The following is a 15,116-nucleotide window of genomic DNA, read 5'->3' on the forward strand; positions in this document are numbered from 1 at the left end:
TAGAGATGTGGACAATCAAAGGTTATAGATAAAGGCTCACTGTCCTGTAGATGCAGCATATTCATTAGGAGAACTCTTCTGATCACCACTTCCATATTTCATGGGGCAGGAGTGGAAAAGGAAAAGGGGTAGATCTAAATGGTCTTTAATGTTCTTCTCAAGAGGCAGCTAGGTCATGCAGGGGAGAGGGTAAGTTATCCTGGGCAAGTCACTTTACTCCTCTGAGACTGCTCATCTGTAAAATGGCCAGCCTCATGGATATACAATATATGTGTTCTGCATTATCTTTGTAGAGTAACTCTTGGCCTTCTCTCCCTAGGTATTTTGTATAAGGGAAGGATATGTCCCCCAGTTTGGGGAGATCATTTTGTAATGATCATTCTTGCTATGCTTTCAGAATATACCCTTTTGTAAAAGATAATTGGTGTTAATGGTTGGTTGAAATTAGTATATGCACTGGATTGGGGCTTGTGAGCAATAATATTAAAAGCTACAATCTCACAGTCCTAGACCCCTGAGGGGAGAAGTAGTCAGCTGCCTGCTGGGTACACAACAGCAGGAGTTGGAAGAGTGAGGTCAGAGGTAGTGTAACATCTTAATTCAGTCTGTGATCATCTTTGCTTTTCTTGGCTGGCATAGCAAACTTGAAACTGAGATTTGCTTAAAGCCTCAGCTCCTTTTCCTAATAAATTGCTATCTAGCCATCCCTCCTCTCCGGTCCTTAATTCTGAAGCTGATTGTTTGGACACAAATGTAACAGTATGCTTATCTTGATTAAATTTCATTTGCATCACTCCAACATTTTAGCTTGTCAAGATATTTTTGGAGTCTTACTTCAGCACACTTCATTGGGCCAACTCCTCCCCAGTCCCTTGTTCTTCAATCTTTCCAAGTTTTGAGGAAGAAAACAAGAATATTCCCCATCCTGTGGGGAATCCTGTGCCTCTTTGATAATAGCCATTGTCTTAATACATTCTGGATGTCTGGAACCTTTAGGTAAGATGTCAAGTATTCTCATCAAAAAGTCAAGCAATGTCATATTTTCTGGAGTCTTGTTCCTTACCTCTCCTCTTAGGTTTCCCCTTTCTCCTTCTTTCTTTTTTTCCTTTCTCCCTTCTTGCTTTCCTTTCTTCCTCCTTTTCTTCTTTCTTTACTCCCTGCCCAGAGTAGTGTGCCTTTTGCACACTTTCTACTCCGAAGAAATCTATATTTCCCTCTTTAGGAGTGAAAATAAAATAAAAAAAGCAATACTAAGGGTCACTGCCAACTTATCTGATGTAGCTATTTGGGTGGCTGGGTGGAGAGGTAGGGAGGGTCACAGATCAATCAATCATGTGATTAACAAACATTTCCTAGATATCTACCATATGCTTGCTTCTGGCCATACTCTTCAGCCCTTTAGAGTTCCCGTCCCTTTCACGCATATCACATCATTAGATTCTTATAACTTGGTATTAAAGGAGCTCCTCCTATCAGTGAAGGGGGAGGAAGGACCACAGAAATTCCAGATTGATAGATTAGGAAATTCAATTCAATTCAACCAACAGGCAGTAAATTCCAATTATATAACAGGGGTTTCTTAGAAGCTAGCCACAGAGACAAAAGGAGTAGTCTTGGGGCTCAGAGAACTTTCTTTCTCTCAAGGAGATAAAACTTGTGTAGAGATCAATAAATAGGAAGTCATTTCAGGAGGAAATTGAGAGACTGGAACTGTGTCAGGAAAGAGGCAATACTTAAAGGGTTTTTTGCTTCTTTTTGAATCTCCAGCATATAGCACAGTGCATGGCACATAGTAGGTGCTTAACATCTATTGATTAACTGTGCCCAGTGCCTTATAACATTTGAAGTTGTTAAATCACCTTTTCTGAATAAGACAGCTGGTCCTGAGTGCAGCAGAGACCCCAGAGGAAAAATTAGACTCCCTCCGGGCTAGGGTTTTCTACTGTTAGAACAGTCACCAAATAATTCCTTCTGTTGGTTAAGTAATAAAATATGTGTTCCCAAAGGGGAAAATCTAAGTAAGTGGAGAATGGAGGAGAAATAGGAGGTGTCATTATCCATGAGAACACCCACGAAGCTACCATTGTTTAAGTTTCAGCTTACTATTCTATTGAGATTTTACAAGCAAACCCAATTTAAGATCAAAGGCATCTAAATTTAGACCATAAAGGGACCTTGGAGACCATCTTGTCCAAGCCCTTGATTTTTACAGAGGAAGAAGCCTGGCCTCAGAGAGGTCCAATGATTTGCCTAAGATGACATAGAGGGTAAATGACAGAACCAGGATTGGAATCCAAGGCCTGTGACTCTGACCTCAGACCTCTTTTGTCTCTTCTTCTATGAAGGAGGGGAAGTTCACACTCTCAGAAAATCAAGATCAAATCCCACTTCTTTCCCAATACTTTCTTGAGAGCAGAACTTGGGCAATGGGTGGGAGGAAATTGAAGGTAATTGTAAGAAAAAAGTTCCTAACGAACAGGGAGAGCTCTCCAAAGACCAAATTTGGGTGGGGCATGGGGGGTGGGCAGGGGTAACAGGCCCTGGAAGATAGTGATTTTCCCTTGAATGAAAATCTTCAAGGTTAGATTGAATGATTCCTTGTTTGTATTGGGGATTTCTAGGCAAAAAATGGTCTAAATTTGATGACCTTCAGAGCTTCCTTCCAGCCCTGGGATTCTGGAATGACCGGGACTAACTTTCATCTTCCCCTCCCTAATAGACTTCCTTGTCTACACAAACCACTCCTTCCTTCTCCTAACCCTTCTCCAGAAGTATATCCATCCACTGGCCTGTTTCTTCCCAACACTTAAACAGGGTGAAATTCATCCTTCATTAATTCTTCTTAAAGTAAGTAAATAAAGTCTGAACCTTTTTCCTTTGACCTACCCAAACATTAATCTCTCACGGTAAATTGGCCCCATTCCTGGCCCCAGCTGGGATTGCTGTTATTTTTCTGAGTTTATGGTCATTTTTTTTAATGAAAAGAATTTTTTCAATTTCTCCCATAGTTTTAATGTCCAGCTTTGGTGGTCAACATCTCTCCAGATGACAGATCTGTCTATAGAGCTATCTATGATAGATCATAGAGCTAGAAGGGACCTTCAAGGACATCTAATCCATTCCCCTCGTTTTACAGATGAAGAAACTGAGGCCCTGAAGTCCAAGCGACTTGCCCAGTCTCAGAAGCAGAAAGTGACAAGATCCAGACTCCAGTTATTACACATTCAGAGGAATTTGCAGAGAAAAAAATGCAGTTTTTACTGCACTAAAAAATTAGCATCTGAATTAGGAAAGTAAAAAAAAAATCAGGCACAATATTGTGATATCCAAATGCTGTTTACTGATTAATAGTCAAACAGGGCTAGCAATAGGGGCTGCCAAACATCTCTGGGTCTGAGACCAGCACAGTTCTCAGGGGGAAGGAAGGGCAACAGCTCCCAGGGATGATTTTCCAGCTCTCCTCTTTTGTACATAAAAGGTCCAATCTCTGACAAGTTGTTCAGTTTTCCTGGCTTCCTAAGGGCTCAAGACTGTGAAAGGCAGGGAAAACAAGACTATCTCCTTTGACTCCACTTTCAGAGCTTCTCTCTGGGGACTTTTACTCGTATTAATGACAAAGGAGGGAGAAGGGGAGGAGAATGTGTTCATGGAGATCAAGGCTTGATCTTCATGACTTTGGCCGGGTTCTGAGAAACTTCCCCAGAGCCCAGGGCTCCTCTCTCACACAGCTGGCTGTTAGCTTCTGACAGGGGTCATGGCAAAATAAATAACAAAGGTGACAGTATGTTTATGGTCTGAATCTCTTTAATTTAACTCCTTAACTCTCTCAATCTAGACTTCAGACTTTTAAATATCTCATTGAGACCATAAATTAATTAATATTAATTTTCACTTAGGGCCGTGTATTTAGTAATTAAGAGCTGGAGTATCCTGCATTTGGGACATGGGCCAAGTCAAATCAAGTCAACAAATATTAATTATTAACTATGGGTTAGGTACTGTGCTAAGTGCAGAGGAATCAAATTCAAGCAGAAAAAGAGATCCTGTCTTCAAAGAGCTTGACTTCTAAAGGAGGAAGACACACAAAAAGGGAACTGAAAGGGAGAGTGGAAACCAGCCCTAGGGCATGGCAGAGAAAGTCTGGAGAGTTCTAAGTGCAGCCAGCCAGGAGAAGGAAGAATGCACAAATAGCCTGTATACCCTCTTTAAGAAGGGAGATTCTGAGAGGAACCAGCTAGTCTGCAGAAGAGATCAAAGTGTGCAGGGTAAAGAGGTTTCTGTGGTGTGGGGGAGAATGTGTGGAGATTGAAGAGTGCAGCCTACAGAAAAATGAAGTGGGCATAACCAGGGGTCTAGTAGAAGTCCTATTAAACACTATTATTGCCCTAGATGTCTCATTCAAATATATGCTTTCCCCAATTTTACCCCTAAAGGACACTTACCTTTGGGCTCTATGTAATAGATAAATAGACATTTAAGGTTTGCACTCTATTGTCCCTCTGGACCACTTGTGCATTTCCCAGTAGTATTTTGTCCTAGATTATTACTAGCTCTTAGGGGACAGAAAGCCAGTAAAATGGGAGAGCTGGACTTGGAATCAAAGCCTCACTCAACATTTGTTTGCTGTGTGATCATGAGAAAGTGACAACTTCTCTGAGTCATTTTTCTCATCTGCAAAATGGGGACAATAATCATAGCAGTATCCAGTTCCTCACATTGTTCTGAAGGTCATATATATATATATGTATATATATATATGTATTTATGTATGTATATAAAATTCTATTTGCCAGTCCATATTATTATTATTTTAATTAGACAAATTATTTTATGATGACAAGGAAGGAATTGTTGGTACCACCAGTTGCGATGGAAATTATGAGTATATATCTTCTGAATCATGTGTGATTTCCTTCAATTATTAGATTTTTTATTGTATTCAATTCATGAAAAAAGACTATCTTCACCCCCTGAAGAGGTGTATATTCTAGAAATAAACCAAATGACAAATGCCAAAGTGCCCAGAACCCAAGAACTGTAGGTCAGTGAAGACAGCCATATAAGCAAAGTACACGAGTTGTATCTAGGATGGGGGTAACAAGGACTTTGCCACAAGGCACTAGAATTTAGAGAGTGCTGACAGCATTGGAAGTTCTATTACATAGAATCAACTGAGTTTAGCATCCATTTGAAAGACTAAATAATTAAATTAGGAAGCTACCAGATGCTTCCATCCCCTGTTGGCCATGCCCCAGGGTGGACTCTCAGCCCTAGCCCACTCAGCTGTTTTTCCTCGTCCCCCAGCAGCCTCGGAGGCAGTTTGATTCTGTTTGTCCTGAGCACACACAAGGCAGGCATTGCTTGTAACAGCTCCATACTGAACATACCTTCTTAAAAATAAATACATACAGACTGGGGCAGGGTGGGGGAACTGTGGAAAGAGAGGCTGATTTCAAAGATCCAAAAGGCCACTCTTTACAGAAGTGGATTCCCTTAGGAAATGGAGAATTGATGAAACATCTGGGAGCCACGCCTCTCTCTTCTATTCCGGAAGGAGCCTAAATATATCGCTTTCAGCTGTGGAACAGGGGCTCCTGCTCCCATTCATTGTATGAATGGAGGGGCGTAAGTGGCACCTCTTTGTAAATGGGAGTAAACTATGGCATCAGAAAGCCCTGCTTATACTTATTTCAAATAGGCTCGACAGCAATAACTTCCAATAGCACTAACTACATATGGCATATGGATTGTTTTCGAGAAAATGAAGTGTTACAGCGAAGTGTTCATCTTCTGCCATCCAGACCCTCTGAAAGGTGTTTGATAGCTTCAGTATTCGTGGCAGAAAGAATAAATATCACGTTACAAAGGTAAAGAGAGCAGCAGCCATTCAGAAACCATGCACTGATTGGCTGTGATCACGTATCCCGGGACAATTATAAAAATCTCTTCCTTCTCTTCCTCCTCCTTCAATATTGTTGTTGTTCAGTCTTGTGACTCTTTGTGACCCCATTTACATTTTTTTTTTGGCCAGAGATACTGAAGTAGTTTGCCATTTCCTTCTTCAACTCGTTTTATTTTTTTTCCATTTGAATTAGTTTATTTAATCAATTTAGAAGATTATTCCTTGGTTACAATAACCACATTATTTCCCTCCCTCCCCTCCACCCACTCTTCCCACAGCCGACACTCAATTTCATTGGGTATTCCTTCCAACTCATTTTAGAGATGAGGAAACTGAGGCAAACAGGGTGGAGTAACTTTCACACACCTAATAAGTGTCTGAGGTGGAATTTGAATTCAGGAAGATGAGTCTTCCTGACTCCAGGACCAGAAAGAACTCTATGCACTGCCCAGTTAGTAAAGCTCATATCAGAGCCACAGCAGGTTTGAGAAGGCTTTTTTGAAGAAAAAGTTAGGCAGACAGAAAAGATGACCCTAATGGAGAAGATGAGAGATTAGTATCATCTTCCACTTGGTGCCATCTCCCCTTTTTACTTATAACTTCTGAAACCTAGCCCACGGCTGCAGGTACCAAATCCTTGTGAAAAAGCAAAAAGGGGATGAGCTGAACCTGTGGTTTCTTCCTTTCTAAGTCACTGTGAGGAAACAAGGTGCAGTGGGTAAGATGCTGGGCTTGCAGTCAAGATGATCCAAGATAAATTCTACCACACCAGAAATGCGGATTTCCCGGCTCCTTTTCATTTTTTGCCCCATTTCCAACCTGTTCTAAAATTCAGCTGGAAGAGGCAGCAGGGTCCCTGGTTGGGTGCCTAACTCCACTTTCGTTCCTTCCTTTCCCTAATTTCTGCAGGCAAGGATGTGCGGGAGTTCACTCATACTGGGGAAGGCAGTTAGTTGAATTTCCAAAGGGGGCATTTACACAGAAATAGTCAAGTCAGCAAACAACAATTCTGGACTTGATTTCTTGTTTTGTTGATTGTCTTGATTTAAATGGAGAAAATATTCAGTAATGCAGATTAAACTTAACTGTGTGCCTTTCCTTTTAATTTTTTAAAGCTCCTACCTTCCATCTTAGAATGAATACTGTGTGTTGGTTCCAAGGCAGAAAAGTGGGAAGGGCTAGGCAATGGCAGTCAAGTGACTTATCCAGAGTAACACAGCTAGGAAATGTCAGGTACCAGATTTGAACCCTGGACCTTCCATTTCTAGCTCTGGCTCTCTATTCACTGAGCAACCTTGCTGCCCCCACCCCCTACTCCTTTTTTTTTCTTTTTTCCTTGTCCTTTGGATAACCAGTTGTTATAGTCTTAACAGCCAACATATCCCTACCCCAATAGCTTAAGCTTAGGGGTACGGATCTCTCTTAGGATGCAGTTTCCTTTTCTTTCTACTTGTCCAAATAGGCTTGACTTGAACCCCTCCTCAGCCAACAAGCCTCTCATCCCTGATGCAGCTCCCAGGGATGAAGATGTCTTTCCTCTGAAGTCTTTTATCTTTATCATTCATTTGGCAAATTCAGCCCATTCTCTAACACTCAACTCAAATAGGGCTCCTTTAAGAGAAGTCTTTATTACCCCTGTAGACAGTAACAAAATCCCCTCTCAGATGGCACGTATTGATGTTTGCTTTCTAATACTCTGATACAAATAAGATTTAATCTTATATATGACTCTCCAGGCTGGTGTCTTGTCCCATAATGAATGGAAAGGACACTGAATTTGGAGTTATTGGACCTGCATTTGAATCCAGGCCCTGTCACTATCTGCTTGACCCTTGTTTAGTCATTTCTCTGGTTCTCATTTTCCTCATCTAAAAGGAGGAGCTTAGAACAGTGTCCTCTAAGGTGCCTTTGAAGCTCTAAATGTGGGATCTAGACAGAATCTTCTGAAGGTCAGAGCACTTACTGGTCTTATTGGAACTCTGTATAGCAGCTAACTCAGCACTTAAAAAAACACACCTTATTTTCTTAGTGCCACTTCTAAGACAGAAGAATTGGGGGTAAGTGACTTGCTCAGGGTCACATAGTTAGAAAATATCTGAGACCAGATTTGAACCCAGGTCCTCCCAACTCTAGGCCTACCACTTTCTCCACTGGGGTATCTAGCTGTCTCTCTGGACACTTTATCATTCCTGATTTACTGCACTGTATGGATAATTCATGGTGGTTTATTGCTTTTCATTACGATTCCCTATACTAGGTTTATAACTGCAAAATACAGAGTAATTTGCAAAAGCCTTTTAAACTACAAACACAGTGCTTAGCATACAGTAAAAACTTTAATAAATAAGATTTTAGTCATTCATTCATCCTCTAGTTCACAGCAATGGTAGAGATGGGTACTACTGGTCTTATTGTCCCCCATTTACAGATGAGAAAATTGAGGCTTTGATTACGTTAAGGGACATAAGTAGGGCCACACAGCTAAGAGGCAGGATTTAACCTCAAGGTTTTCCTGGCTCCATGTCCAGCCCTTGTATCTCTCCATCATTCTTTCTATCACTCCATGCTGCTTTCTCCAAAGCAAAAATGTTGCAGGTGGGCACCAGAGAGCCTGGCAAATCTCTCCAGTAAGTGCCACAGACCTTAAATGCCCCCTGCAGAGATTCATTCTAGAACCCACAGAAACTGACTTCAAGGGCTTAAAAGGCCATAATAGAATTCTTGGGACTTGACTACAAAAACTGACTGGCAGTGGTCTGCCAGGCTGGCCGCCGGTGCCAACGCCCACTCTCTGGGAGCCATGTTGGACAAGCTTCCCTACCAGGGGGCTGACGGCCCGCTCCCCCACTGCAGCCTCCTTCCCCAGATACGCGGGGCCAGAACTCAGGCCCTCCTATACATGGCCCGCCTTTTCTATCTGTAGGGTAGGTAGTGACAGCGCCGGCTCACCAGCCCTCTTCAGACAGCCTTGATGTGCCTGCCAAAAACTTCCTATATAATGCTGATGGCCCCGCGCCAAGAGCTGGGAAAACTTCCTGCCCCAACTCCGGGAGGGTGGTTCCTCTCCAGGCAATTGACTTCCACCGGATTGTTCCAAGGGGACTCTCTCTCGCTGCTGCTGCTCTCGGGAAGGGGCCAGGTTACTCTTTTCTAATAAAAATGCCCCTGTGTGTCTGTAGATCTCCACGGCCTCCCTGCTTATGCCCTCCCGGCTCCCGCTCTCTGCAGGCTGTCCCCCTGCCCCCACTCTGCTGGCTGTCCCCCTCCTCTCCACCTTCCCTCTCCTCCTGCTTCCCCCCTCCCTCCTCCACCCCGCTAGCCCTCCTCCCCCGGCCCCCGCCTTCCCGTCCGTCCCAGGCCCCGCAGCTGGTTCCAATCCGTCCTTTCCCATTCGGAGGCCGCTCTCCCCGGAGCTGCCCAGAAGCAGCGCGCCGGCGGCTTCCTGCTCCCCCTCGCGGGGGGCTAGCTCCTCACCCCGCCGGATCCTCTTTCCCGCCTGGTGTCCCAGGGGGGCCCAAGTGTGGGAAGTACGAGTTTCCGGCCCCGCTTGGGTTCCCTCCCCCCCTTTTCTTTCTTCTTTCCCCTCGGCACTTTGGGCCTTTCGGGCTCCGGCCGGCAGCTCCAGAGTCTGCTCGCCTGCATCTTCCAGGCAGCGGTGTGCGGACACCCTCTCCGAGCAGCCAGGGTCCCCTTCACGAGTGGATCCCCGGGGCCAGGCGGAGAAGGAGGAGAAGGAGGAGGAGGAGAAAGAGGAGGAGGAGCAGCAGCAGCAGCAAGGAGGAGGAGGAGGGGCAGGAGCCATGAAAGTACTCAGAGACTGAGACTGGGATTAGACGGAACAAGCACGGACCGGGAGCTCTGGGGAGAACTGAGCCAAGTCTCTCCCGCCTGCAGCCGAGCCATTTGGACCGGGCCGAAGATCAGGCCTTGCTGCAAGCGCTCAGAGGAGGGAAGGAAAGGAGGAGAGGGCTGACTCGTGCCCCGCCTAGGGGGTGCTGCTGCGCTCGGTCCTCTGGCTGGCAGGCAGCCGCCGGGGAGCGGATGGTGCTAGCGCGCCCTGGCTCCAGACAAACTAGCTTCTCCCGGTGCGTCCGGCCAGCCAGGAGCCCTTTGGGAAGACCCGCCCCGAGGAGAGGGAGGGCTCCTACGGAGCTGCCCGGGGAACAAGCAGAGACTGCGGGCAGGGAGAGGGGCATGAGGCAGAGAGCACGGGGCTGCGGCCAAAGCAGAGGCCCTACCCGCGCGCCGCGCGCAAGCAGTCGGTGGGTCCGGGATGGAGGTCTGCTGGACGGTCAGCTTCTTGCTGCTCCTGGGCAGCTGCTTCTCCCTGCCGCCCCCGCCGCCGCCATCAGAGCCCATCTGTCCGGAGCGCTGCGACTGCCAGCACCAGCAGCACCTCCTGTGCACCAATCGGGGGCTGCGTGCAGTCCCCAAGACCAGCGCCCTGCCCAGCCCGCAGGAGGTGCTGACCTACAGCCTCGGGGGCAACTTCATAGCCAACATCACAGCCTTCGACTTCCACCGTCTAGCTCAGCTGCGGCGCCTCGACTTGCAGTTTAATCAGATCCGTTCCCTGCACCCCAAGACCTTCGAGAAGCTCTCACGTCTGGAGGAGCTCTACCTGGGCAACAACTTGCTCGACGGTCTGGCCCCGGGCACCCTGGCGCCCCTGGCCAAGCTGCGCATCCTCTATGTCAATGGCAACGAGATCGGCCGGCTTAGCCGAGGCTCCTTCGATGGCCTGGAGAGCCTGGTCAAACTGAGATTGGATGGCAACTCCCTTGGCTCGCTGCCCGACTCGGCCTTCGCGCCCTTGGGCAACCTACTTTACCTGCACCTGGAGGCCAATCGCATCCGCTTCCTAGGCAAGAACGCCTTCGCGCACTTGGGCAAGCTGCGCTTCCTCAACCTGTCTGGCAACGAGCTGCAGCCGTCGCTGCGCCACCCAGCCACCTTTGGGCCTCTGCGCTCCCTCAGTACTCTCATCCTGTCGGCCAACAGCCTGCAGCAGCTGGGCGGCCGCGTCTTCCAGCATCTGCCCCGCCTCGGTCTGCTTTCCCTAAGCGGGAACCAATTGACTCACCTGGCCCCCGAGGCCTTCGTGGGACTGGGCGCCCTGCGGGAGCTACGCCTCGAAGGCAACCGGTTGCGCGAGCTGCCTGCGACGCTGCTGGACCCGCTGGGCAGCTTGGAGACCTTGGACCTGAGCCGCAACGACCTCTCGGCCCTGCACCCGGCCGCTTTCCGTCGTCTGTCCCGGCTGCGAGAGCTCAACCTGCGGGAAAACGCTCTAGACTCGCTGGCCGGGGATATTTTCGCCGCCAGCCCAGCCCTCTACCGCCTGGACCTGGACGGCAACGGCTGGACCTGCGACTGCCGCCTGAGCGGCTTGAAGCGTTGGATGGGCCACTGGCACTCGCAGGGCCGCCTGCTGACCGTATTCGTGCAATGCCGCCACCCTTCCGCCCTGCGCGGCAAGTACCTGGACTACTTGGACGACGTGCAATTGCAGAACGGCTCCTGTCAGGCTCCGGCGGCCTCCTCTTCCTCTCCTCCCTCAGTCCTGCCTGTGGTCTCTACGGCCTCTGGGGCCAGGGAGGAGCAGGGAGCTCCCCCTCTTGGTGGTCTGGGGAAACCCCAGCCGCAGCAGCAGCAGCGCTGGCGAGCCCTCCCCGGGGTGACCTGGGACGAGGGGGTCCAGACACACAGCAACAACCAGAGCGGCCTCAAACTAAGCCGGCGGGGTCCAGACCTCCAGCACGCGTCCCCCTCTTCAGCACCCGTGGATCGGGTGGAGGAGCCCGAGGGGACGCGCCCAGCCTGGAAAGATAACGGTCCCTCCTGGTCTACCCCGAGCTTTCAAGGGGACGCCTCGTCCAGCTTTGCCCCTTCGCCGGCCAGTGACTCCTGGCAGAGGGCGGAGAAGCAGCGCCTGGCCCTGAAATCTCAGGAGCGGGCCGCTCCATCCGTGGCCCAGGAGATGCTGCCCCCACTGGTGTCGGATCCGTGCGACTTTAACAAATTTATCCTTTGCAACCTGACGGTGGAGGCGGTGGGCACCGACACCGCCACGGTGCGCTGGGCTGTTCGTGAACACCGCAGCCCGCGGCCGCTGGACGGCGCCCGCTTTCGTCTGCTCTTCGACCGCTTTGGTCAGCAGCCCAAATTCCACCGGTTTGTCTACCTGCCCGAGCGAAGCGACACTGCCACCCTGCGGGAGCTGCGAGGAGACACTCCCTACCTGGTGTGTGTGGAGGGTGTGCTCGGGGGTCGGGTCTGCCCCGTGGCCCCCCGGGACCACTGCGCGGGTCTAGTCACCCTGCCAGAAGCCGGGCACGTCGGGGGCCGCCCTGGAGGTGTGGACTACCAGCTGCTGACCCTGGTACTACTAGCTGTCAACGCTCTGTTGGTGTTCCTGGCACTGGCGGCCTGGGCATCCCGCTGGCTGCGGAGGAAGCTGCGGGGTCGCCGGAAAGGGGGAGCCCCCGTGCATGTGCGTCAAATGTACTCCACCCGACGGCCTCTTCGCTCCATGGGCACCGGGGTCTCCGCAGACTTTTCGGGCTTCCAGTCGCACCGGCCTCGCACGGCAGTGTGCGCCCTCAGTGAGGCGGATCTCATTGAATTTCCTTGTGACCGATTCATGGACAGCGGGGGTGGCAGCGGAGGGAGCAGACGGGACGACCATCTCATGCAGCGCTTTGCCGACTGAGGCCCCTGGAGGTCCCTCTCGATGGAGCAAACTCCCCCCTCGAAGGGTCCCCAGTAGGGAGCTCCTTCCCTCCAGCCTTCCCTCCCTTTGTGTCCCTTTTTGCCCCGGGTCTCCAGCCCTCAGTACATGGACTTAACCAAGCCAGGAGAAAAATCAGGCTGGGGGCCAGCTGATGTGTGAATGGATCGGGATCCTTTCCTCTGCTATCATTCCCAAGGGGGCAGCTTTGGTTTTGTTTGAGTAGAAAATGGATGAATTAATTGTGATTCTCCCACCAGCTGGATCCCGGGACTCTGCGGCCAGAGGCGGGCGGGAGCCCTTGGGCCAAGCCTTGGTGTGAAATCCCTGCCGTGGAGAAAGACACACCTTTGTTTGCGTTTCCAAAACCCGAGGAACTTTCGAGCCTCCTGGAGAGGTCCGGGCAGCCGCCCCTTCTGGCCCGGAAGTCCCCGCCGAGGTAGGAAACAGGTGAAATTTCTCCAGGCTTAAGCCCTGGGGCACCCTATTCCTGCCTGCTTAGGGATCATTCAGGTGCTGTTCCGATTTCATCTGCTGAGACAAATAAAGCCACATGAATTCTTTGAAACTGTGAAGCGGACTCTGCCAGTTCTGACAGTGAACCAACTCCTACGTACCACTAATGAGCACGGACGTTGGCTAGCCAGCCTCGGCCTGAAGCTATCTGAAGTTCAATAATGAAATAACGAAGTAGGCAAACGGGCAACCGGACTTCAGGCTGCGAGCTTTCCTTGCTGGAAGCTCTGGGTACCAGTGGTGGAAGACCTGCCTTCTCCCTCTGCGTTTGTCCATCTCCTCTTGCCTGCCTAAGGCAAAGGAGGATCAGTGGCTGGTTGGATGCCAAAGGAATGCCTGAAGCTGACTTGAAGGACTCTGGAAGCCTCTGGTGGGTCTCCTCTGCAGCTCTGACATGGGGCATTAGAATAAACGTGAGGGGGGCTTGATCCAAGATTTTGCAGAAATCATCCAGTGGCCCCGTTCCTTTGTGGTCTGTAATTAGAAGGTAAATCTGGCTTCCTAATTGGAGAAGTGAGTGAGGAGGCAACTCTTCAGCGATGTTCAGCCATGGGTGAGCCCTTCAATGCCTTATTCTATATTGAATGGAAGAAGTTGTGGACACCATGTGAAACTGCCCTGTGCCAATGAGTGTCTTTCTACTAAAGCCAGCAGATTCTTTTAGAATCACTGTGAAAGAACTATTATTTTTTTAAAATTAACCCATATGTTAAATGCCCAGTGTTTGACTCTGCTATCGACTCTAGATAAAGTTACATCCTAGCTTTTAGAAAACACTTGTAGTCTTTTCTTTTGAAACCTGGTTTTGTTTCCAGAACTTAGGGTAAAACGCTTGAAACTTGGAAGTTCTTTACTTTATGGGATTGTTATTCCTTCCTTTGTATTTACCCAAGTCTGCATCTGACACTAAATATAGAGCTTTGGTTTACATGAATAATCCTGTGTGTGTGTGTGTGTGTGTGTGTGTGTGTGTGTGTGTGTGTGTGCACCTTTACGTGTGTTGGTCTGGGAGCACTGTCTTTTAGAGGTTCTTAACTGTGGATCTGTTTCAGAAGGGGATGCTTTGGAGACCAGTAGACTGATGCTAAGTCTCCTTTTTTGATCTTTTTATTTAGTGCATTTAAAACTTCCTGGGGGTCTGGATAGCTCCCATTTAGGGCATCACACTGGGTCCAGATAGGCCTGGACTAACAGTGCTGCTATCTAATGGTTGTGCTGGGGACCATCAAGCTAACATTCTTTGCCTTATGAGCAGCTATACCAGAGAGCCCAAGAGAGCATAGCCTTGTGCTAATTAGTCTGCCAAGCCTCCTTTCCCATCCCAGATGGGGAAACTTGTGTTGGTCCTTTCTGTCCAACACCTTTCAGATTCTTTTATTTTTTTCCTTCCCATAAGTCCTCTGACTTGTATCCATTTCTTTTGCTCATGATTATATTCATGAGCCTCAAAGGAAGAGTGATAGAAGAGGCTATTGTGTTTGCTCTCCAATATTCCATGGTTGAGCATCCCTGTATTAGCAAGGCATGCATCCTATTCCCAATCCTTGTCCTGGCTCATCTTCCAATAGGAAATGCTCCCATGCTGTATGTGTTTATGGTTAGCTACATCAATAAACCCATTTCCTAATAGAAATGTCTAAAGGCTGGAACATGTTCTTCTGACTCATTTCCATAACAACACAACGCATCATCTGCTTATAGCTGTCCATACCAGGTTTGCCTGTCTTCCTTCCATGACTGCCCAACCTACTTTTCCAGTTTTACAGTGAGTGTCCAGATTATTTTACTTGTCCTCAAGAAAAGCTGGAAAACGTCTTTGGGTGACTTGAAACAGCCTAAAATATGTTAAAATTGTTCTGGAAAAAAAGGAGTTAATTTGACAATAAGGTGGAAAAGTCATGATTTGAGTAGCAATGGCAACAAGGTGACAGATTCCCAGCTACCCCTGCCTATTGGAAGGAAACTGGA

At 48.5% G+C, this 15,116-nt stretch overlaps 1 protein-coding gene across 1 annotated transcript; it reads left to right on the forward strand.

The window, feature by feature from the left end:
* Nucleotides 1-8,696: 8,696 nt before the first annotated feature.
* Nucleotides 8,697-14,781, forward strand: TRIL (TLR4 interactor with leucine rich repeats). Its single transcript, XM_016426489.2, has one exon. The coding sequence runs from the start codon at nucleotides 10,176-10,178 to the stop codon at nucleotides 12,612-12,614; it is 2,439 nt and encodes an 812-aa protein (XP_016281975.1). The 5' UTR covers nucleotides 8,697-10,175; the 3' UTR covers nucleotides 12,615-14,781.
* Nucleotides 14,782-15,116: the final 335 nt, after the last annotated feature.

This window comes from Monodelphis domestica, chromosome 5 (assembly GCF_027887165.1).
Source record: "Monodelphis domestica isolate mMonDom1 chromosome 5, mMonDom1.pri, whole genome shotgun sequence".
Taxonomy (NCBI): Eukaryota; Metazoa; Chordata; class Mammalia; order Didelphimorphia; family Didelphidae; genus Monodelphis; species Monodelphis domestica.